General features: G+C 37.4%; 2 protein-coding genes and 1 long non-coding RNA gene across 3 annotated transcripts in view; 2 read left to right on the forward strand and 1 right to left on the reverse strand.

Moving 5' to 3' along the window:
- The first annotated feature begins 8,602 nt into the window (after nt 1-8,602).
- LOC311078144 lies at nt 8,603-10,547 on the forward strand. The gene is made up of 3 exons (XR_014605068.1): nt 8,603-8,678; nt 8,952-9,205; nt 9,913-10,547. It is a non-coding gene; the product is annotated as an uncharacterized lncRNA (long non-coding RNA).
- srd5a2a (steroid-5-alpha-reductase, alpha polypeptide 2a) lies at nt 10,483-14,473 on the reverse strand. Its single transcript, XM_084106825.1, has 5 exons — nt 14,141-14,473; nt 12,578-12,741; nt 12,105-12,206; nt 11,091-11,241; nt 10,483-10,745 (listed from the first exon to the last, which is right to left on the reverse strand). Exons 1-5 carry the CDS (start codon nt 14,413-14,415, stop codon nt 10,679-10,681), a joined length of 759 nt encoding a protein of 252 aa, XP_083962951.1. The 5' UTR covers nt 14,416-14,473; the 3' UTR covers nt 10,483-10,678.
- Nucleotides 14,474-15,645: 1,172 nt separating this feature from the next.
- Nucleotides 15,646-23,939, forward strand: part of psen2 (presenilin 2) — a 9,032-nt gene continuing 738 nt past the window's right edge. The window contains exons 1-11 of the mRNA XM_084106822.1: nt 15,646-15,770; nt 16,822-16,986; nt 17,933-18,147; nt 18,893-19,034; nt 19,169-19,236; nt 20,201-20,421; nt 20,995-21,093; nt 21,229-21,279; nt 21,393-21,512; nt 21,698-21,813; nt 22,346-23,939. The exon at nt 22,346-23,939 is cut by the window's right edge and continues 738 nt beyond it. Coding sequence (XP_083962948.1) covers nt 16,855-16,986; nt 17,933-18,147; nt 18,893-19,034; nt 19,169-19,236; nt 20,201-20,421; nt 20,995-21,093; nt 21,229-21,279; nt 21,393-21,512; nt 21,698-21,813; nt 22,346-22,501 — 1,320 coding nt within the window. The 5' untranslated portion in view covers nt 15,646-15,770; nt 16,822-16,854 and the 3' untranslated portion in view covers nt 22,502-23,939. The remainder of the gene's footprint in view (nt 15,771-16,821; nt 16,987-17,932; nt 18,148-18,892; nt 19,035-19,168; nt 19,237-20,200; nt 20,422-20,994; nt 21,094-21,228; nt 21,280-21,392; nt 21,513-21,697; nt 21,814-22,345) is intronic.

Raw genomic sequence — 23,939 nt, forward strand, 5'->3', positions numbered from 1 at the left:
TTCGCTGAACCCGTGCACTAAAAAAGCAACCCGCAGCAAAAGTTTAAAAGTAAATACATGTTATTTGTGTCTAATTTCATATGCCCATTGTTGTTCCCTACTTGAGTTTGTAAATTGATATTGTTTAATAAAAATAAAAAAACAGTATAAAAGTAGCCAAATTCTGCGGGAAAACCACAGACTTGGCAACACTGGTCCATGGTTTTATTGTGCATGATTCAGCAATGCATGTGGTTCCAAAGAAGAAAAAAACTCTTAATAATCTTTCATCAAAAAACAAAACATGCATAAATATAGAAAACACTTAGTAGTTTTTCTATCTATATAATCTATAGCCTACACACTCAACCAATAAATAAATAAATAAAAAGATTTACATGCCATGAATCACTCTTTTTCAGCCCCACCCCTCCAACCACTGACAAATCTAACATTTTGTCAGTGCTGAATATTCAGTTTCAAGCTAAATTGTCAGATTGGTCAGACAAACCTGCAACCAGACTACATTAGACTTGTGCACACATAACTTAACATCTTGTGAAGTCAAACTACTAGAAACTAGAAATCACATGCTTTTATGCTAATATGAGATCAGTGAAAACCCCCATTTAAAATGGTGAAGAAATAGCGAGAAATGGCAATAAATACAGTTACTTTAATACCTAAGAGTTTTATATGCATACATTGTTAGCTTAGCAACATGCTAAACATAAACACCAGGCTTTTAATGCTAATAGCATATGCTAATAATGATACAGAGTCACAAAACCACACATTCTTCCATGAACTGACCACACACACACACACACACACAACACAAACACACTGACACACTCCCGTTTCCTCTTTAGTTCCTTTAATCACTCTGAAACATGAGAGTGTTTAAGAGAGGTCATAAAAACAACATACAGCCTTGCAGCCGAGAGAGAGTCTGGCCTTTATCTAGAATGTGTCTGTGTCATGGTTTTTAAGGTCTCTTTTATCTGAGCCGAAAACAAAAGCTGGATCTTTGGTTTCGGAGTCAGGAAGAGTGTGATCAAACAGACGGCCGGTGTAAGACAGTCTAGATTTCAGGGCCTCGCCGTTAGCGATTAGCTTATCTGCAAGGCGTAACTGCTGTGTTATTCTTCAGCGTGATAACAGTCTGATTTGCTTCTCTGATGTTGTATATATTTCCCACAGTATCATATCCTCGACATAGAGCCACACAGGGCTACTTAAACACTTCACAAGTGGCTCGTTGACACAGAGGTTACCATGTTTTTGAGTAGGTTAAATTCACACATAATGAACATCACAGCAAAAGAAAACAAAATAATTACTTCACCACAACAAGTCAGATATAGGAACATAGGTATGTTTCTGCTTGTTGCAGACTAATGACATAACTAATATTTGACATAACCAAGGCATTGCTAGGTTTTACACTGTTCTGGATGATTTCTATAGTGTTACTATGCAACTGGGTCTTCTTCGGGTGGTTGCTAAATATTTGCTAGTGTCTTCTCAGTGCTTATTAGGTTATTTCTATGCTGTTCTGGATTGTTTTTAGGATGTTCTGGGTGGTTTCTAGGTGGTTTCCATGTCATTGCTAAGTAATAGCATGTATTAGGTGCTTGGTTTCTGTCCTTAAAGAATCGCAGAGAAAAGGAAATAGCAAAAGATCGTTCCGTCCTTAATATTGCGTACATCTGAGTGTAACAGATAATTCGAAAAAAGATTATCGACAGATTATTGTACAATCTACAAATGTAGATTCTATGCATTGGTTGTTGGTTGTAATGCAGGCATATCTAAATGCAAGTTTGTGAGGTTTGTTCAAGAATATTATTTAATCCAATTTATTTTTCCAGTGTAAGTATTTAAACATCCATGAGAGAAGATAAATTTACTTGAGAAGCAAAATTGCATGTGATGTTCAGGCTTGTTGTCAGAAAATATAACCTCTTATTTTAAATCAATGTAATTGTTTTAAAGAAATAGACTCAGCTAACAAGAATTTGTTCTATGAAAAGTTTTGCTAACCTTCCTACAAAGTTATGAAAACTTCTTTGATTTCTTTAAACTTACTTCTTTAAAAGATTTGATTTAAAAATAAGGTTATTGCTAAACGTTAGCTAAAACATTAAGAGAATTTTTAATGTTAATGTTAGAATTTAATGTTATCTGAACACTCTGAAACAAGAAGTTAGTAACATTCGAATAGCCTACATTAGATGAACGTCTAACTAAATTCAGAAAAACACTCGTGAACGATGTATAAATAATATTTTGAGAACATTATTAACTCTTTCCCCGCCAGTGTGTTTTAAAAAGTTGCCAGTCACCGCCAGCATTTTTGATACTTTTCACAAAACTTTAAGTGTGTAAGAGCAGATCCTGTTGCAGTGTTTTAGATGGAGTTTGTGGTGCTGAGAGTCCAGCTCTCTCTCTGTGGACTCACCACTGGGCTGTTTGTGTGTATTTTATCACCCTACAGTGCAAACTGTTGACAAACCGCATGCTATTGCAGTGCACGAGGAATGTAGGTCAGGCACAAGTAAAACTAAAAGTCTGACCTGTTCAGGCCCTCTGAAGTTCAAAAACAAAGTGGACGAAAGTCCAGATTCACAGATGTACCGCCAAGCACTTGAGAACACACACACACACATACACACACACTCATTCGTCCCAGCAGTTATCATACATGCTTATCCAGCCCCCACATATATTCATTTCTGTGGTATTTGTGAGGGCGAAACGTTTTTAAAAAAATCAGTTTTTTAATGAGAATGCAAAAATGACATGATGATAAATCATGCTTTAGTCAAGCAGTGATGTTCAGTTCCCAGAACACCGGAGAGTCATCTTTGATTGACGACGATTACCTCCACCTTTGATGACATCATCAGGACATCCTTTGTTACATCACATATGAGAAGCTACTGGAATAAGGTGTGTCCACCAAAAACACACACACACTGTTATCTCGGTTTAGATACTGTACATCTGCAGTTACAGGTAAAACTATTGGGTGTGTCAGTTCTGAGTTCCATTTCAAGTGTTCTGGAACAAACCTTCAAAACAAAGGTAACAGAGCCTAGGCTGAAAGCTTAAAAAATGATTTTAAACCATTAAACCATTGTTGTAGTTGCTAAGGTGTTTCTAGCTGTTGCCTGGGTATTCTAGGCTGTTGCTGATATGTTCTAAGCTGTTGCTAGGACATCTCTCAACTGTTGCTGGGGTAGTCTGGGGTGTTTCTGGGGTTTTGTTAGCTGCTGTTGCTAGTGCATTGCTAGGCTGTTGCTGCACTGTTCTCGGGAGGTGTTACGGTGATTCCAGGCTGTTGCTAGTGTGTTGCTGTGCTGTTCTTGGTAGTTTTTAGGGTGTTGCTAGACTGCTGCTGGGATGTTATAGGCTGTTGCTATGGTATCACTAGGCTGCTGCTATACAGTTAACTGCTGTTCTATACAGTTACTAAGGTGTTACTAGGCTATTGCTGGGGTATTCTATAGGCCAGTGGTTCTCAGTTCCAGTCCTCGTGACCCACTGCTCTGCACATTTTGTATGTCTCCCTTATTTAACACACCTGAACCAGATCATCAGCTCATTAGGAGAGACTCCATGAACTGAACTGAGTGTGTCAGATTAAGAGAGACATACAAAATGTGCAGAGCAGTGGGTCACGAGGACTGGAATCGAGAACCACTGCTATAGGCTGTTGCTAGTGCATTGCTGTTGCTGTGGTGTACTAGGGAGTTACTAGGGTGTTGCTAGGCTGCTGCTGGGGTGTTCTTTCTCTATCACTCAAATTTTGTCCCAAACATTTATTTTTTATTATTATTTGTATTATTTTTTAAATGCAGAATGTTTTCTGTGAGGGTTGTGTTTAGATGTAGGGTTAGAGTTTGAGGATAGAATATACAGTTTGTGCTGTATAAAAATCATTATGTTTATGAAAAATCCCCATAAAACATGGAAACCCAACGTGTGTGTGTATGTGTCTGTGTTTATGTGTGTGTGTTTCCTATTTTGCATGGACTGTAGGTGAAGGAAAATTATGCACGTTTCCTCTTAAAATTTCCTGGGAGTGAGACAGGGAAAAAAGGGAAAAGAGTGGGTGAGAGAGGGGAAAAATCTCACACTAATGGGTATAAGTGGTTACTGTCATCTAGGAAATTGCCCTGAAGTAATAATGGAGAAGCTGTAGTACCAGGTGTTACACTCACACAACACACCCAGGCAGACACAAACACACACTTCATTGTTTTCATAGAGCTGTAGCCTGGAGGCTGTTGTCCTTCAAAAGAGGTAGTCATTATGAAAAGGAGGTAAAGTAATTAAACTTCAACATTGTTGACTAACCACAACACATGCATATGTATTTGCAAACACACAAGACTTGACTGTGTATACAGTGATTTATTGAATGTTTATCCATAATACCATTATAATAGCATATATATATATTTTTATTATATTTAAAAAAAAGATTATGAATGGAAGATCATTTTAAATAATACCCATATCAGTGGGGGTTTTCCGCTCTTGCTATGAACATGGTGGTCAAGTCAGCCGAGGTAGTGCTGGGGTGCCTTGACAAAATCTGGTGTACGACAGCCTCCAATAAGAGCAACAATTACAACAACATCTGTCCCGGGGAGCAGGTGGTTTCTACAAGACCCTGAGAAACTTAAGAAAGAATGAGTTTCAGAGCCATTAAGTCAAGATCACTGGTGCTGAAGAAGGGAAAGGTGGTGGATACATTTCCGCTTCTTGCTATCTGGAATGACGAGTGCCTCTATCCCACTAGCCCATTTAGAGGTTATTTTTAGAGTAAGCTCTTTGATTTCGCACTGAAAGACTCTACTTCTATTCAAAAGTCCAACAAAGAGTTTGAAGATTGGCTTAATCTTGGATCTACCAGATCTATTGCATTCTGCCATGAGTCTTGTGGCCTTTGCTGGTCTATGCTGTCCCACTGTCAACAGCTGAATCTCTAGAGGAATATCAGCAGATTTCTCCCTATAGGTGTTGGGTGTTTCCTGGAGCTTGAGTAGTGGAGCACTATCTGGAACCAGTAATGCTCTGCAGCTCCAATTCACTGCTCTCACTGAAGAGTGACATGAACGAGAGAAGCCCAACATTACAAAGATACAAGAGACCCATAGGTGTCGTCAGCCAGTATAGAAGTGAGGACAGGCAGAAAATGGAGGGCGGAGAACGCCTTGGAGGTGGAGGAGTCCCAGCTAAAGCAGAAGACATTGGTAGGAAATGTGGCAACTGGCTGAGAAGGTTTGGGATATTTCCCAAAGGTCCAATTTGGAAAGGCTTGGGGCAAAGATTGTCACACCTGATCCAACAGAATGTCCAATCTGGTTTGGAAGAGGAGTAGGTTATGGATGAAATGGAAAGCGCAAGATCACCTGGACACCATGCAGGCAGACTACTTTCATGTCAAGTTCCTTGTCCAGGCTGTGTATGACCAAGTCCCACAAACCTCCATGTCTGGGGCAAGAGCAAAACACCGTCCTGCTCCCTGTGTCCAGGGTAAGGCTCATTGAAACATATTCTCAGCGGCTGCCCAAAGGCCTTGGGGGAAGGCCGTTACCAGGTGCTCGGGGCAGTTGCTGATAGTATAGCTAAGGCCATAAATACCAGCAAAAACCACTGTGCCCCCATAAAGTCCATCCATTTTGTGAACGCTGGAGAGAAACACCAGGTACATGCTAAAACAAGGTTGGGCCTCCTCTAACTTGCTTCTGTTGAAAGTTGACCTGGGAAAACAGTTGAAGTTCACACCGTACGCTGCAATAACATGACTCCGGCCAGACATGATCATTAGCTCTGAGGCCACAAATCATCCGATCATGCTGGAACTTACAGTGTCCTGGAAGAGCGGATGGAAGCAGAAACATGCAAAGTACCAGGATCTGGTGGAGACTGTAGCTATCTGTGGGTCACTGGGGCGGCAAAGAGAATATGAGCCATCAAATCCATATAAAGCTGCAGAAACAGCCATTAGGTGGCTTAAGAGAGCTGATCCATGGGCTGTTGATACTGGGGCCTGATCAACCCCGGCCGGGTCTCCTGGGAGAAGGTGCCTGATGTTGAAAGACCCAAAACCCTCGAGGACCCAAGACGATGTATCTGCTACATCAGTTTTTTTTTTCTTGTGTAGCAGAAATGAGGCTTCCAAAGTTAAAAACAAAATGTAAATTTGAAAAATGTAATTGTTGTCAATAGCAGGTGTAAACAAGACCTCTGTGTCTGCACAAGCCCAGAGAGAATGGGGGATGGTGTAGTTTGGGCATGTTACTGTAACACCCTGTAAACACACTGTAAAGGTTTCACACTGTACAAGTTTCCCACACTAACTACGTGTGTGTGCGTGTGTGCGCATATGTGTGTGTGTGTGATGACTGCCATATAGCCCTGAGCTTTTTAGCCAGTTTAAACTGTTCTGTCATTCCTTCAAAACCTGCCATTTCTCTTTCCCAGTCTCCTCACTGCATGGGAATACTGGCAACTGTTTGAGGAGAGATGGAAATAAACAATCACCCTAATACAGGGAATGAGTATGACACGTTTTCTGTGATGTGACTTTGTCGTGATCCATTACTACTGTCTGTTTCTGTGAATCTGAGACTTGAATAAAGACTACAAACCAAAACTGAGACAGACACTCCCTCTCATTAATCTTTATTTAGCGTCTTATAGTGATCTAGTAGGCCTATAGAAGTTGTCTTGACACACACACACACACACACACTCACTGTGGGGGAACCTGGCATGCTCTTTGGGGGATTACTTGTGGAGTTACAGTGTATGTGAGGGCAAATTCTCATGGGAACTGCAGAGATGTTGGCCTGTTTTAACAATAGCTTGTTTACCACACAGGCTAATTACAGAGTAAGCCTGGTGTCGAAATGAGTGGGAATGCTGTATTGTGAAGGATATTTCCAGAGAAATGGATTTATGGAAGCATTAATGGAAGAGTTCACCCAAAAATGAAAATTCTGTCATTATTTTCTCACGTCATTCCCAAACACATACGTTGTGATTTGTATGGTGAATCTTCACGTAGATCTTTTCCAAATATTCCGGGAACATTCGGAAAATTTTTACCAAAATTGTTAGTATCAGCTGTTGTTGTACATGAAAGAGCTGCTTGAAGATGTTCCTACACGTTATAAGAGCATCAGTTTCAATTGAGTTTTCCTGTAATTCCTACAGTCATGTCAGTGGAACGGAACTCTGTGGAAAGATCTTGCGTTTAATGTTGGAGTATCAAATCCTCCGAAAGCTCCACACCCTATCATTAGTGTCTTTAAACAGATAAGACCCAGATGCTGCACATTCCTTTCATTATAAAAGAAACTTCACAGACTATAATACATGAATGTCAGAACGTCATTGCATTTGATTTTTTGGAACATCTATGCAGTGGAGCAAGACTGTGAACAGTAATGTCAAAGCAACAGTTTTGGCTTTGACTAACTTAAAATTAAAATAATTATACACACAATAACACGAAACACATTATTCACTGCATAATATGTTGTATGCAGTTCACTAGTATTCCCGTGCGAACTATTGCTCATCACTTTTTCAATCCTGTGATCACTTCCATGCTTATGTGAGGCTATACTATATGTGAGTAGCTCCCTCTGCTGATACTTTATAGGCGTTACATTTTTTTCTCAAATGAAAACCTACCTTTGATTGATTTTCTTTTGAACCAATAATACCATGCCGCATGAAAAGTGAACCAATTAAAAGTGTCCTGTCATTCAAGAGTTTAAAGCATTCCTCAAATCAGCTTTTAAACCCCCCTTTAGTCAATAACTGTGTCCCTTAAAACTCGTCTTTGATCACCAAAATGGCACACCCACACCAGCTCAGAGATCACTCGTTGATCTGATTGGTTACACGGTAGTTTGTGACGTCAGAAACACCAGCGATTTCAAACCGCGTTTTTGAGACTGTCTTTGGTTCACTGCAGTTTTAAGGAGAAAATACTCAGCAATGGTGTCTACTTATGAATTTGCGTTTGGTTTGTCTTAAACGGATACTATAAAACACCACATAAACATTAAAAGCTTGATTTTCACCACATGGGGACTTTAACAAATCTACGGCTGTGTCCGAAATTGCCCCCATATAGGCCAGGCTACCCTTAAATAGGGCCCTATTTGAGGGAACAGCCATTAGTGAACATTATTCGAGTGCACTAATTCAATCTTGCTAATGTAGGGAATAGTGAATTAGGGTAGGCTATATGGGGCGATTTCGAACACAGCCTACATTTTGTTTGTAAATAAATCAAACCCAGTAGTGTATTATAATAATAGAGTCACCTGTTAAGAAAAGTGATTATTTTATCATTTTCCTGAAGTAGCTTTTTTACAAATAATAATACAAACCCCCAAATGAGCGATGTAAAAGCAACTTTAGTAAGGAAATGCTTCCTAGGAAAAATACTTTTAATCGATAGATTTTACATTACTGTAATAATTAAAACATTTCAATTAAAAATTAATAAACAATAAAATCATTTCAATGCTTGCGTTGCATTAACATATTTACCTCCAACGGGGAATTTTCCTACTATTATTTTTAGGCAGGACAGTCATCGGCTACCTAAGCCTCCATCGTCAGGACCCAAAATGGTGGCGACGTGAAGCAAAAAGTTGAAGGTGAGTGAGAAATTTATATAATCATGTAACTTCGTCTACAGATATTTAATTTATCAACCAGCGTACTTACTTCTAAACATGTCAAAGTAATAAACTAGACCGGTATACAATATTACTGCGTCTGAAGTGTATGAGAGGAATAATTCACATAGAGGAGGAGAGACCCGTCACTTTTTAACTGCAGTGAATGTGGTGTCAACTGCCTATAACCATCTCTTCCCACTGGTCTGGCATTAGTTTATTCATGTGTTTAATGTGTTTTGGTGTCTATAGACATGAGTAGGCTCCGGAGCTTTTGGGATAACTATAAAGTCCTGATTGTTATGGGCTCTGGCCTTGGCTTGGTTCACTGGGGCTGGTACTCGATCAAATCCAATCCACTGCTGAAGAAGAGGAGGGAGGACTATATTCCCGAGCCGGGCATCGTGTCCTACATCGACCCGTCCCCGCCTCCCCTGCCTCCTCTGCCCGAGAAGAGTAGAAAGAGAGAGAGCAAAGCCAAGGAGTAACTGCAGCTGCTGCTCAAGGTGGGAAAGGTTTTACTTTAACTGACAGTTCACCTCAAAATGAAAGTTCTGTCATTATTTACTCACCCTGAGAGGCTTTTCTGTCACTTCAACCTTGAGCTGGAACTGTCATTGTGCTGCAAAGATATTCTTCAAAGATTTGGTTTTCCATTCAAGTAATAAATTCATAGGGGTTTGGAAAGAAATGAGCGAGTAAACGATGACAGAATTCATTTCAACTGGCTCATAGATAAGTGTGTGCAATCTGTTATCAGTCACTTGGGTTCATGTCACTATTTCTAGTTATTTACAATAGAATGAGATCACACACGGATCTTTCCTCTGATGAAATGTGTGTGTGTGTTTAATCTTATCTGTGAAGATAACAGGATTTTCTTGATAATGACAGTTTTGGTCAAAGTGTAGAGTCTGCAATTATTATGATGGCACTTCCCATAGCATGTCCAAACATCACTCACTGGCCACTTTATTAGGTACACCTTGCTAGTACCGGGTTGGACCCACGTTTGCCTTCAGAACTGCCTTAACTCTTCATGGCACAGATTCAACAAGGTGCTAGAAACATTCCTCAGAGGTTTTGCTCCATATTATCATGATATCATCACGCAGTTGCTGCTGATTTGTCGTCTGCACATCCATTATGCGAATCTCTTGATCCACCACATCTCAGATATCAGCTTTCCTAACTTTCTCACTTGCATTTGCAGGTCCTGAGCTGCACCTCCCCTTGAGGACCGAGAAGATGAGAAACCAGAGCTGGCTGAGGAAGAACTGGTTTTGGGTTGCCGGCGGTGCATTTGCTGGCATCCATTTTAGCACATGGCTCCTGCAGAAGGCGATGAAGAGTTCGGTGCGCACGGAACGGCAGATCAAAAGCAAGACGGCTTCAGAGGAGTGACAGCAAATTCTATATGCATTTGAGTGGTCATAGATGTGGTTTATCACAGTGCGTTGTTGTCTGTCTGGTGACAAATTCAAATAACACACTCTGTTTCTGATGCACACATGGAAATCATTTGAAAGCAATTCAGTTTTAATTCTAATCTAGCGCCATGAAGCAGGGGAAAGGGGAAAACAATAGTGGTGCGTATCGACCGCGTTCAGTGGAACGCTTCAGTTCAGTGGACTTTGAACGGCAGATCTGCTCGGTTTGCGATTCATGTTTGAGCACCAATGACGCATGGCCGATGTCATAATCATTTATGACTGATGAATAGTTTTATGACCGGTCCATGCTCAAATGGGAATATGTATAGAAATGACCATTCTCCACTATGTACAGATGTAAACAGGTTTTTAATGGTGTATTTAAAAATAATAAATACAAACCTTCAGAAATGTCCCCTTGGGTGACGTTTTAGTGTGTGTGAGCAGGACATGCGGTAACAACATCAGCACTTGGAGTTCTTATTTAGCTCATGGCTTAAACTTTGTAGTTTTTTTCCTTTATAAAATGTTTATGGCCGCCGACTGTTACAGCAGAAAAGGGATCACAGCCTTTCTTGATTTGGGGTAATCTTTAAATTTCTCCAAGTAATACCTGTGGAGAAGACAAGCAGACATTTACTTTCAGGTTGTTAGCATAAGATAAAGACATAAACCCTTTACTATAATCCATTAATGAAACTGTGTGCTGGATTCTGGATTGACTTCAACTTGAAGCCAAACACCATTTAAATGTTGTTAAGCTAATGTCATGTATACCAATAAGTATAAATACTTAAATGAAACTTTTTATCAGTACTTTTTGGTTTTGAATGAATTATGTTTATAAATAAATAGTATAATCAATAGTTCAAATAAATAATAATAAAATGCTAGAATCAAAAGTAGATATCTTTAAAAGGCAGCATTTTGGAGGAGAGTTTTGGGGTTGGAGGAGCACCTGTGATGATGGTAGGCTCGTGGCCCAATGGAGCAGACGGTGAACAGAGCGAAGGAGAACGCAGGAAAGGACCAGCTGGCCACAGCGTATCCACACCATTCAATGATCTCCCCAAAGAAGTTTGCGCCGGAGACCAACTCAAACATTCCTCCTAGAGATAACACAATGCAAATATTTAGTGTACAATTGAATAAAGAAATGAGGAGGTTTAGTCCCACTCAGATAAATCTCATATATATATATATATATTTATATATTTTTGTGATTTGTTTTAGACCATAAAGAAAAAAATATGAATTGTCTTTATGCTATAAATTATATTGGTTACACTTTATTTTAAGGTGTCCATGTTACAGTGGAATTATACATTTATATACTGAGTAATATTAATGTACAAGTACATGTACTTACTATAGGGTTAGGTTAGGATTATGGTTTGGTTTAGGGTTGGTTGCATGTAATTTATGGTTATTATTACTATAGTAAATACATGTAACGTGTAAAAAGGCACATTAAAATAGTGTATAGTATATGTATAGTAATGTATTTATACCTACCACTACACATACAATATAATATGCACACATTTATATTATATATGTATTTATATAATTTTATACTATATAATAGATATAGTAGATATTATTTTATAACTATATTTCTATTCTATTATATATATATATATATATATATATATATATATATATATATATATATATATATATATATATATAATACATGACTATATTTATTTTATAATATAATTTATTAATTTTAATTTATAACAATTTATATTTTTATACGGTACATGCATATATAAAATAATATATATATATATATATGATTATATATTATTATTATTATAAAATTATTATAATTTATAATTTATATACATATTATAATATTATATATAACTTGTGCAATTAAGTTTTAATTATATTTAATATATTTTTTCTTTTCCTTTTTTGTACTTTTCCCCACATAATTATTCATAAATCATAATCAAATACTGACCTCTAGGGATTTTATAGCTGAGGTCTCCTGGTTTCCTCAGGTTACGTAAAATATAGTCGCTGTGGATGTTGATGGCCATTCCAGAGAAAAACATCAACACACCTGGAAGGAACATTCATTTCAATTGAGTGTTTTTATGATTAATTATAACCAATGAAACAGCAGCAATAATGATTCCATTCAAATGAATCACGTAGTTGATCAAAAAGATTGGTCACACTTTATTTTAAGTGCTGCTATTGAGGTGGGTGACAGGTTGGGAGGTTTAAGTGTAGGTTAAAGGAAGGGTCAACAGTGTAATTAAAAGACATAATTGCACACGTATTTAAAAACAAACAAACATGCAAAACATGCATGTACACAATAAATGCTTTGTATTAAAAGACTAATTAAAACATTATTACATAGTAGTCAAAGACACTTAATATAAAGTTGGACCAAAAGATCTAATGGTCTGTAATTAGCACCAGTACCAGTAATGAAGCGTGTGTCTCTGTGCCATTCGGTGTGGTACTGAGTGCAGTGGAGCATGTAGTGACCCTGCAGAAAGCCATTCACAGAGCAGAAGATGACCGCACTCAACACAATGTGCAGAGGAGACGGCCTGCCTTTGGTCAGTAAGGAAAACACAAAGGTCCTGCAGAACAGCAAGGAGTGTGATCAAACAGTCGCCGCAAAAAGTGATTTTCTTTCATCCTGGAAGGATGTTTATTTCAGCTGGGATGTGTGACCGTATCATCCAGTATGAGCACAGACTTACAGGATATGTATACAGAAAATCTTATGTTTAGAGATTTGATTTGATAAGCATGGTGGCATTTCCTGTATATAAGACCTCAGCAGAAATGTGGCTAAAAATAGATATGTGGGCAGTAAGCATGAGAGAACAGTCCTGTTTAACTGAATGCAAGTACATTCCTGTTTAATTGAATGCAAGTGCATTCCTGTTTAATTGAATGCAAGTGCATTCCTGTTTAATTGAATGCCAGTGCATTCCTGTTAGACTTAAACTGTGTCTGGATTATGTTTCAGTAACATATTGGCGGTTGAGCAATAAAATATGACAACAATGGTATCTTAAATGTTGCTTCTTCAGCTTAAATCAGGATGAAAATTTGTATATTTCCAGCTGGTTAAGTCAATGAGGATGCATTTGAATTTTTAAAAAATAAATGATTTATTAATCACGTCCATCTTCATGTAAAAGCAGCAGTGGTTCAATTGCTTCACGAGTAACAAAAAGATGTGAACGTGATATTTGCCTTCGTTGATGTGCATTGTTGCTCTGGTATGAGAAGAAGCCAGACGACTGTTGACGGGTGCTGTTACAAAACATATTTCCTTCCTGTTTATTCCACTGAACTGAGCGGAACCTTAACTGAAAAAGAAACAACTTCTGCCTGTACACCAAAAGTACACCGGGTTTAATGAACTCGAGTAACTGTACTTTACTATGCTAAAGTAGTGTGTTTGAGAGTTTGAACTTAGTTTGAAGTACAAAGTACATTTGTGCAGGCTCTCATGACTTTATTTTTTTTTCATTTGCCCCAGTTTATTGAGTTGGTATGCCGGTTTAAATCAAATTATGATCAAATTATACTGACTAGAGCAAGATCACTGCTGAACTCAAGTGTGAATGCAGTCAGTGAACAGCTATTTTCAATTGCTTGACTGTTATAATATCAACTTCTTAACAATTTAGGTGGCAGGTGTCCCCTAATTATAATATTTTTTTCATAATATATTATTTCAGTGCATCTTACAACTCTGATAGAGATTATACTTCATGCACCACTCACTTTCCTATTCCAAAACTCAAAACAATACAAAAATCAAAACTAGTTACGTAATAGATTATCTGATACCGGAAACAAGCATGCATACAGTCCTGTTTAACTGAAACTATGTCTAGATTATGTTTCAGTAACATACTGGCAAAACTCAACTGTGCTTCTCTAGAACACTCAAGTTCCTGGTCAGTATTAAAATGCAATGCTTGTTAAGGTATTGCTAACATATATGTGAAATGTTATTACCTTTGAAAGTAGTGCAAGCAAAAGGTCCAGAGCAGTAAATGTCTTCCTATCCCTGGCAAACTCTCTGTTGTCAAAAACAAGAGCACAGGAACAAGGAATGATGGAAGCTCCTGAATAAACCAGCCCGCCCTGGCTGGGACCATCATCCCGGGTGATTTTGTGTCCACATAACGTCCGTACGGCGTGTGCGTGGTCATTTGCCGCAGGAGGTAAAGCAATCCACCGACTACAAAAACCCAGCTGCAATAGTGAATAGTATTTTCCTGGCAAATCATTGCTTCTTCTGTTATGTTTCTCAGTGCACAGTGTGCTCTTCGGTTTTGAAACCACCCTCAAGTAAAACCCTCGAGTTCCTCCCACCACATTTCATTGGCTCTATACAGTATGTGCCTGACATGTACAAGAGCAGATAAACATCAAGATTCAATGAATGACTCCAGTCACACAAAGACAGAATCCCATGGCAATACTTGAGAAACTGGGATCCTGTGAGCTTCCATTGTTTTGTCTTTTGTGCATTGTTTTTGCACACCAGTAATGTTTTTTCTAAGACTAAAAGCTACTTAAATGTTCTAATTAAACTATCCTGGCTTAATCTAAGCCCTGTCTATGAAACCAGGCCTTAAGGTACTAATATGCATCTTTTAGGGGTAAATATAGTACAAATGTGTACTTTTTTAAAGGGTACCACCGCAGTAACAGTTTTTGTACTCTTTTTATGTTATGAGAGAGACCTTCATTTGCAGTCATATGCAGTTTAAATGGTATGAAGAGAGATCTGAATGTTCTTGCAAGAATGTTTTTGCTAAAGGTCTTCTAGATGGTTGATAGATGACAAATTATGCAGATTGTTCCTTAATTTCTTTCTATATAGGCCTATGTTTCCCACATAAACCGCGTGTGTCTCTATCAGTGATATATCAGAGGTAGCATTTATATAATACCTATTTAATCCTGTTAGAAAGGCTTTTTTTTTTTTTTTTTGCCAGAATGTAATTAGACTCTTCTCCAATGACCATTTAAAATTGAGTAAAACATATATAAATACTAAATACATATTTTATGTCACAGACCACAGAATGATAAATGGCAAAATACTACTACTATTACTGCTGATAATAATAAGCACTAGTCTGTACACTATAAAATAACAAAAATGAAAGGGTTTCAGCAAACTTTATTGAATATATAATGAATAAGTGTCATTTCATTTATTCAAAAACAGATGACATTTATGTTGGCAATTAGCGCACGTTTGTTTCTGAATATGATTTTCCATGCAGAATATTAGATTAAGTTTACGACGTAACCTACCTTGTGGGTTGTTCTTGTCTTGTTCTTATTAGTATTGACACATATAATATATTTAATGGACTGACTATGAATAATTAGTTGGGCCAAATATTGAGACAACTAAAATTCCGACCACACTCAAAAAATAAAATAAAATGTGACTTGTTGAGACCAGAGTGACACGAATGTGGTCAGGTGACGTAACGTCACGTGGGGCAGTGAGGATCAGCTGATCGGCATCACTTCCTCATTGGAATTCGCGATGTTTTGACGGAGTCCTTCTGCAAATAACACTGCTGGATCATCCTTCATGTAAATAAATACCGTCACATTAAAGGTATTTCATTCTTCTCACCTGTACGATTCGGCAGATGTTATTTTTCTTTAGATTCGTGGAGGAACTGGGTTTCCAGACACATTAATAGGAGACGTTGGAAAATCATGGATCATGATGAATGCTTTAATCTGCGGAACATTATTAATACATGGCAGTATATTATTGAATAAGAGTAACAGTTAGGGCTGTAGAAGTAATTAAAACTGGGGGAAACGCATATATTTGTCCCAGAGATAAACTTCCTCTTTTTAAAGATCCATGTTTTCGGTGTTTTAAAGGCACAATCCACTTACAGAAGTATTGTGATACTTTCATGATGGGAATTTCATATCACAATGAATATATAATATAGAAATGTAGCCGATACAGATGGATATTATAAATCTATATTCCTCTGCCTGTTGTAGCCTATAAAATTGTTCACACTGAAGCTCCAATCTTTAATATTTCATCTATAAAGTAACGCCATTAGGGAAACATGATATATCAGCACCATATATGTTACTGACTTACAATTGACTTGTTTCTATATAAGATTTTTAAAGGAAAATTTAGTCTTTTTTTAAATATAAATTTATAATATCAGCCCAGTTTATTGGTCATCGCCATTACATTAAAATAATTATTTGTGCATCACTAAAAATCACATCTCAAAACAGTTTAGTGTCTATTTTGGCCACAGAAAATATTGTAATATATATATTTAAAATATTTTAAATAAGCCCTGATAGTATCCGCTTCCTATTATAACCAATTTAGACAGATACATATAAAAAATACAATTTTAAGAAATGCTATTATTGGCCTATACTGATATTGTTACTGAAATATTGTTCGTTATATAATGAAAAGTACAATCATTTTCCTGTTTATAACTGTGTAGGCTATGTGACAAATAAAAAATCTTGAATCTTTTATAATATCTAAATACAGTATGGTATTACCATAATGCTGAGTTCCACAAGAAAACAAAAAAACTATGGTATTACTATGGTTTTTATGGTTATTGAGGGCTGTCAGTTGTATTAATCTGGTGTGATGCATCTTTCAGCTCTGGGCATTTGGCTTCGGTCACATTCTCTTCATGAATTCCTCGGACAGTGAAGAGGACTCTTACAACGAGAGGTCCGCTCTGGTCCAGTCCGAAAGCCCAACCATCCCTTCGTACAACCAAGATCATGATATGTCTCTGCCAGAGGAAACAGACACTAAACGGGTAAGTGTAGGCTTTTTATTACAGTGGACATGCTAGCTAAAAGTGTGCCAAAATTGACAAAGATTTTAATTTGCATCTAATTTCAGTCATGATAACTCTCTGAATAGTTTTAACGTGTTATTGAATATGCCAATGTTAATGTATTTGGTCTTGGCGGACCAGACCTTATGCTGCTTCTGCTACTGTTCATTATGGATGCTGCAGAGCAAGTATGGACTTGCTCCTGCTAACAGATACACAGACCCCGGTGTCCATGCCCGTACCGGTGCCGCTTTCAGTGCTGGTGTCCATGCCGGTGTGTCCATGTCTGTGCCGGTGTCCTGTGCCAGTTATTTTCATTTGTAATGATATTGTCACATTTTTCCGTGTCGGTGTCCGTGTTGGTCTTTGTAAATGCTGACAATTTTCATTTTTGGGGGAACTATCACTTTAATGTTAATAAAACAACAAAAACAAAGAGAAAATCACTCACTGCTCTGAGAACTTTAATAGTAGCTTTAATAAGTATCAATGTATAATTTATACACTGAAGTCTATGTAGTGTTTTATTTTTATATATTTGTTCATTTTCTTTCTTTCTTGAATGCTTCTGTTAAATACTCCTACTGTAGCTGAAAAAATAAAGCACTGTTTATTTCATTTGTATATTTGTGTGTATGTAATGTGTATCTTTGTTCGTATCTTTTAATAACAAAGAAAATAATGACACTTTGGCTTAAATGTCTGCCATTCTATTTATTTAATATTTTGTTAGTTTATAAGGCTTTGGTTTTAAAATAGGGACATTAGTTTGGCTGTAATACTCGATCAGCCTGCGCCCTCTTGAGTTTCATGACTGAACTAGATATTTGCATGATTATGCTTATAGTTGTGTATATCTACAAAATGTGTATGTCTGCATCAACAAATCTCATTTTTCTCATCCGCACCTTTTAATTTTCCGCAGCGGCGTCCGGTCAGCTCAGGCTTGGACGAGCCAGTGCCAGTGGCAGTGGAGAGAGAAAGAGTGGCCACTCCTGATGGAGAGGAAGAGGAGCTGACCCTTAAATACGGCGCTAAGCATGTCATCATGCTCTTCATCCCCGTCACGCTCTGCATGGTGGTCGTCGTGGCAACGATCAAGTCCGTCAGTTTCTACACGGAGAAGAGCGGACAGCGGCTGTACGGGTTTTGTTACTTTAAAGTTCAGCAAAAAATGAAAATACTGTCTATTCACCCTCATGTTCTAGACCTGTATGCTGTTGTTTGTCCATGGAACTGGATTTCTTCTCTTTTTAAAAAAATTCTTACAATTTTTTTTAAAATATTTAAAATAGAGAAAAAATTAAACAAAGGAATATTTCCTCTTTTTAAAATTTTTGAAAGTGTTTTTTTTTATATATTTTAAAAAAAAGTTTTTATTCAAAAATAGATTTCAACATCATTTTCTTTTTTTTATATTTTACAAATATTTTAAAAAAATCCTTTTTTTGAAATATTTAAATTATATTATATCATCAGCCATTTAGTGGTTATATGCCATAATATTAAAATTGGTGAGCATTAAAAAGCATGCAAAACTTAATGATTTAGTGACCTTAATATCCAATATTAACTGATTTAGGCAAATACGTATAAAAAAGTAATTTGAAAGAAATGCTATTATTGGCTTATACCGATATTTTACTGATATTTTGTTCATTATTAAATGAAAAGTTTAAATTCTTTTATTTTATTTTATTAAATATATATTATAATATATAATATTCGTGTTCTTATCATATTGTAACTGATGTCTTACAAATTGTCTTACAAAAACTGATGTCTTGATTTAAGATTTAAGGATGAATAAAGGACAGATTTTTCATTTTTGAATTAATCCTTTAAAATGAAGCAGAATTTTATGAAGGAAAGTCGTGTTTTGCAGCATCTACACTCCGTTCGAAGAGGATCCGAACTCTGTTGGTCAGAGGCTCCTGAACTCGTTCCTCAACATGATCGTCATGATCAGTGTCATTGTCTTCATGACGATAATACTGGTGGTGCTTTACAAGTATCGCTGCTATAAAGTGAGATCCTCTTTATTACTAAAACACTATAACACTATGAAGTTCTGTGCTTTTGATTGTGACTTCATGAGACTGTAGCACTAAAAATCGTTGCTGTATCTTCAGAGAGGTGTTTATTTTCTCTGTGTGTGCAGTTTATTCAAGGCTGGCTGATTCTGTCTTCACTGATGTTGCTCTTCTGGTTCAGCTTCATGTATCTGGGGTGAGATTCTGCTGAGATTTGCTTTCTTATCATATTGAGACTGTATGTAACCCATCTCATACAGCAGGATGCGTCAATGTTTGGCAATATAGCTGAACAAAATTATATCTATATATCAGCAGCCACATGGTACAATTATCTGAGACATCGTAGGTCTCAGATAATTATGAGTTTACACGTTGTAATTACAAGTATGTGAAGGCTTTTCACAGTTCAGAATCATTACGGTAATTACGACATGCTGTGAATGCACCGATATTAGAAGATATGTTAGGACGCCCACCAAAGAAGATGCATACCAATTTTCAACGACATTGATCATACGGTTGCGGCTTTATAATGTTTTTTTAGTTGTAGCGCCCCCTATTGGCGGATGTTTACGAAACTTGGTGTGCATCCTCAGAAAGTCCTGTTATCTTTGTGTGTCAAGTTTCGTTAAGTTTGGACATTGCGTTCAGCAGCTATAGGTCAACTTGTAGAAATGGAGGTTACCTGACCAATTAATTATATTGTAACTTTACAATGCTTAGACGAATCAAAATTCTTTTGATAACTTTACTAACTTTAATCAACTTTTTGCTAGCACCGTCCCTAGCTGCTGTATGCCTAGTTTGGAGCAGATCAGACAACAGCTTAGGAGAAGTTAAAAAAAGAAAGGAAAATTCAAAATGGCGGATATTTTGTAGGGCTTGACTCAATGATCCTGGGGGAATTTTGTTTCTAGCCCTTTGGGTTCCAAAGTTGTGATCCAAAAATGCAAATTGCCTTATTATAGCGCCACCTAGTGTTGGATGGGCATGTGTCTGTGCTCCTGAGTAGCGGTGCATGATTGGGACCATCCTGCCAATTTTGGGGTCTTTACGTTTTACGGTCTCTGTAAGGAAGAAGAAGAAAATCAATAGTTTGGTTTGAGTTGATTTAAATGTGTAGGCCTAATACTTTCGCCAAACCCTTTGCTTTTCAGAGAGGTGTTCAAAACATATAACGTCGCCATGGACTACCCAACGTTAGTGATGATCATCTGGAATTTTGGCGTTGTGGGAATGATCTGCATCCACTGGAAAGGGCCGTTACGGCTCCAGCAGGCGTACCTCATCGTCATCAGCGCCCTCATGGCTCTCATCTTCATCAAATACCTGCCCGAATGGTCGGCATGGGTCATTCTGGGAGCCATCTCCATATATGGTGCGTTTGCCTGAAGATTGATTGACAGTCCTCGAACCATCGTTTGTTCTTCAACTTCTCTGTCTCTTTCTATACTGAGATATAGAATTATTTCTTTAAAGGGATAGTTCACCCATGCCATTTCATTCCTAACCAGTATTACTTTCTTTCTTCTGTGGAGAAAGAATATTTTGAAGAATGTGGATAATTTTGGTTCCCACTGACTTCCATTGTATCTTGTCCATCCAATGGAAGTCAATGGGAACTGAAACCGTGTGTCTATCAACAAAATACATATTTTTATGGTCTGCATGAGAAAGAAATGCATACAGGTTTGGAATGACATGAGGGTGCATAAATTATGACAGAATTTCCATTTTTGGGTGGACTATTCCTTTAAGTTAAAATTTCAGTTCTTAAAGGTACAGAGCAGAATTTCTGTAATAAACAAAATGCCGTTTTCCAAAGCCAGGTCTTTTTTTTGCAACAGTGACTCAAAAATCGCAAACTTGACTTTTAATCACTGAAAATGCTCATATCTGTGTGATTGGCGCACATGATAGTATCAGTAATGGCGTGTGTTTGTTTTTCCAGATCTGATAGCGGTGCTGTGTCCAAAAGGCCCGTTGAGGATGCTGGTTGAGACCGCTCAAGAAAGAAACGAGCCAATTTTCCCTGCGCTCATCTATTCATGTATGTCCTAAAGAAATGATCCCAGCTTTGAGATGGGATTGTCTGTAATTTAAGCCAGTTTCTATTTCCACATGTGTGCTCAGTTTAAGTCCGGTCAAGATGAGTCATGCACTAATAAAAGCTTCTCTTTCTCAGCTGCCATGGTTTGGATGGTTGGAATGGCTGATGTTAGTAATCCAGATTCAGGTGATTTAGTTCTTTACAAGCACTTTACTAGTATTTTAGTACGTTTTAAAAGGCTTTGTGTAGAAAGTAGAGTATAATACCTTGTAACCTAGATTTGGTTGTTGTCTTCCCAGCTAATGAAAGGCAGCGTGGCGAGGGCGGAGCCAGGGCACAGGAAGGGGTGGAGTCAGAGGATGATGTGGTTCAGGGAGGGAGCCGGAGGTATTCTGCAGAAGAGGACCTTGAGGAAGACCGTAAGTCTCAACAGCCTCAGTGTCATACAGATCATATTCTTGGTTACAAAACATGTAAATAGGGCTCATATGTACTGATTTCCTAATGACAGTGAGGTGACCTAGTTAAAAAATGCCCTAGGCAAGCTTTACAAACAGGTTTAACGATTATTCTTTCTAATGCCTGTTGGTTGACTTTGACACAGGAGGGATAAAGCTGGGTCTCGGAGACTTCATCTTCTACAGTGTCCTGGTGGGAAAGGCGGCGGCCACCGGAGGAGACTGGAACACCACACTGGCCTGTTTCGTGGCCATTCTCATTGTGAGTATTTCAACTAGACACAACTAATGTTCACCACTGTTCTAAAGTTTGGGATCGATACGATTTTTTAAATGTTTTTTAAAAGTCTCAAGTCTCTTTGGTTTGATCAAAATAATTCAAAATATAATATAATTGATATATATATATATATATGTGTGTATACACACACGCATTATATATTTACAAACTTTTATGTTAGATGCGATTAATCACAGCACTGATTATATTATATTTTTTTCTAATATTTATAATTTAATCAGTACTTAAAGTATTGATAAAAAAGTGTAATCTAATTAAATATTGACTGTCATACACATTATTTGTGTGTGCTATGTATTGACTGCATGTTGTTAACATGTTCCTATCAAACATTTGGAGTGTCTGCCTGTGTTGAATGTTCCATACCAGTGAATGATGCCTTAGTAGGGCACTAGATCTAGTGATTTAGATGGCTCACTAGGATTAATAGTTTCATTTGGGTGAATCTGGAGCAGTCAGATAACTTGAGAAAGTTGCTGTGGTTGTTTTGTAGGGACTGTGCCTGACGCTCCTCCTGCTGGCCATCTTCAAGAAGGCTCTGCCGGCTCTTCCCATCTCCATCACCTTCGGCCTGGTCTTCTACTTCTCCACGGACAATCTGGTTCGCCCCTTCATGGACAGCCTGGCAGCCCACCAGTATTACATCTGACAGAAACCCACTGACACGTGAAGGACTTTATGAGAACGTGATAAGCGCCCTTCAGTCATTATGTTTCGACGGGATTCAACTGTTTTTAGTTCTTATAATTCTGAGCTGGTTTCTGATATTCCTGAGACGCTCTCGGTGAGTGAGTGAACGTGTGCAATGCATCAAAACAAGCCAACCGATATCAGTTTTGAGTTGTCATGCGTCTTTGCATTGGCATTTAGTTTTTTATTGAGCAGCTACACATTAGCTCTTTGGAATTTACAGTAGTTTTACTAATTTTTTTGTACTTACTGACAAGATAAATGACTTAGGGGTGTGACCAGCATCCAGACAGGTGTCTTTTTCATCATATATTATAAAGAGAAGAACCAATTGCAGCTAGATTCAGCCCTAAGACAGAAGCCTGTGTATGTGGCCCACGTGCAGCTGATGCTCTGTCAGCAGTGGTTACAGCATAATAAACCAATGAGAATTTATCCTGCATACTTTCATTTTTAGAACCACTAACGTTATGGCAGGTAAAAAGTTGCATAACGTAGATTCATCATGATCTCGGCAAGTAGGATGTGATCCTGGATCAGCATATTTGTTGGTTGTAGATAGGGCTAGGTGATATATACCATATATATATAATATTTACAGTAATTTTGGTGGTGATATAAACTTAAACAACATTGTGATGTTTTATAATGTGCTCCTTATTTGTCAGTTACATTTGACTGTTGCATTTTGGTTGCAGTAGTGTTCTGGATTTTTTTGGGTTGCTAAAAATGATCGGTACCAAACTGCAGTTTTGAGAAGTTACATTTGAATTCACAAAGACAAATGTTTTATACAACCAAAATAAAACGTTTAAGAAACGTTAAGAACGTAGGTTCTCTTTAAGTAGCCAAAAAACATCAATATAACTTTTTACTATAAAAACAAAACCAGACCAAACTGCACCGTTTGTATATATATATATAGTAACACTTTACAATAAGGTCCCATTAGTTGACATTAGTTAATACATTAAATAACATTAACAATGAGCCATAAATTTGTTACAGCATTTGTTAATCTTTGTTAACGTTGAATAAAAACTGTTCATTGTTAGTTCAGGTCATTTAAATAATATCAACAGATACAACTTTTAATATTAATAATGTATTAGTAAATGATGCAATTGAAATGCTTTAGAAGTATTTTTTTACTAGCTAGTTCATGTTAAATAATGTTAACAAATGGAACCTTATTGTAAAGTGCTACCGAAATAAATGTCAATATATAAAATGAATAATGTCAATAATCTCATATTATAAAATGTATGATTTAATGATATTATTTCAAAAGTTGTATCACCCAGCCCTAGTCCTGAAACAACATAGCAAAATCATGGTCATAATGAAACGCACATTTGTTGGCATCAGTTTACGAATCTGATCAAGTCTTTGGTTTA

The sequence above is a fragment of the Abramis brama genome (genome assembly GCF_963993115.1).
Source record: "Abramis brama genome assembly, chromosome: 2".
NCBI lineage: Eukaryota > Metazoa > Chordata > Actinopteri > Cypriniformes > Leuciscidae > Abramis > Abramis brama.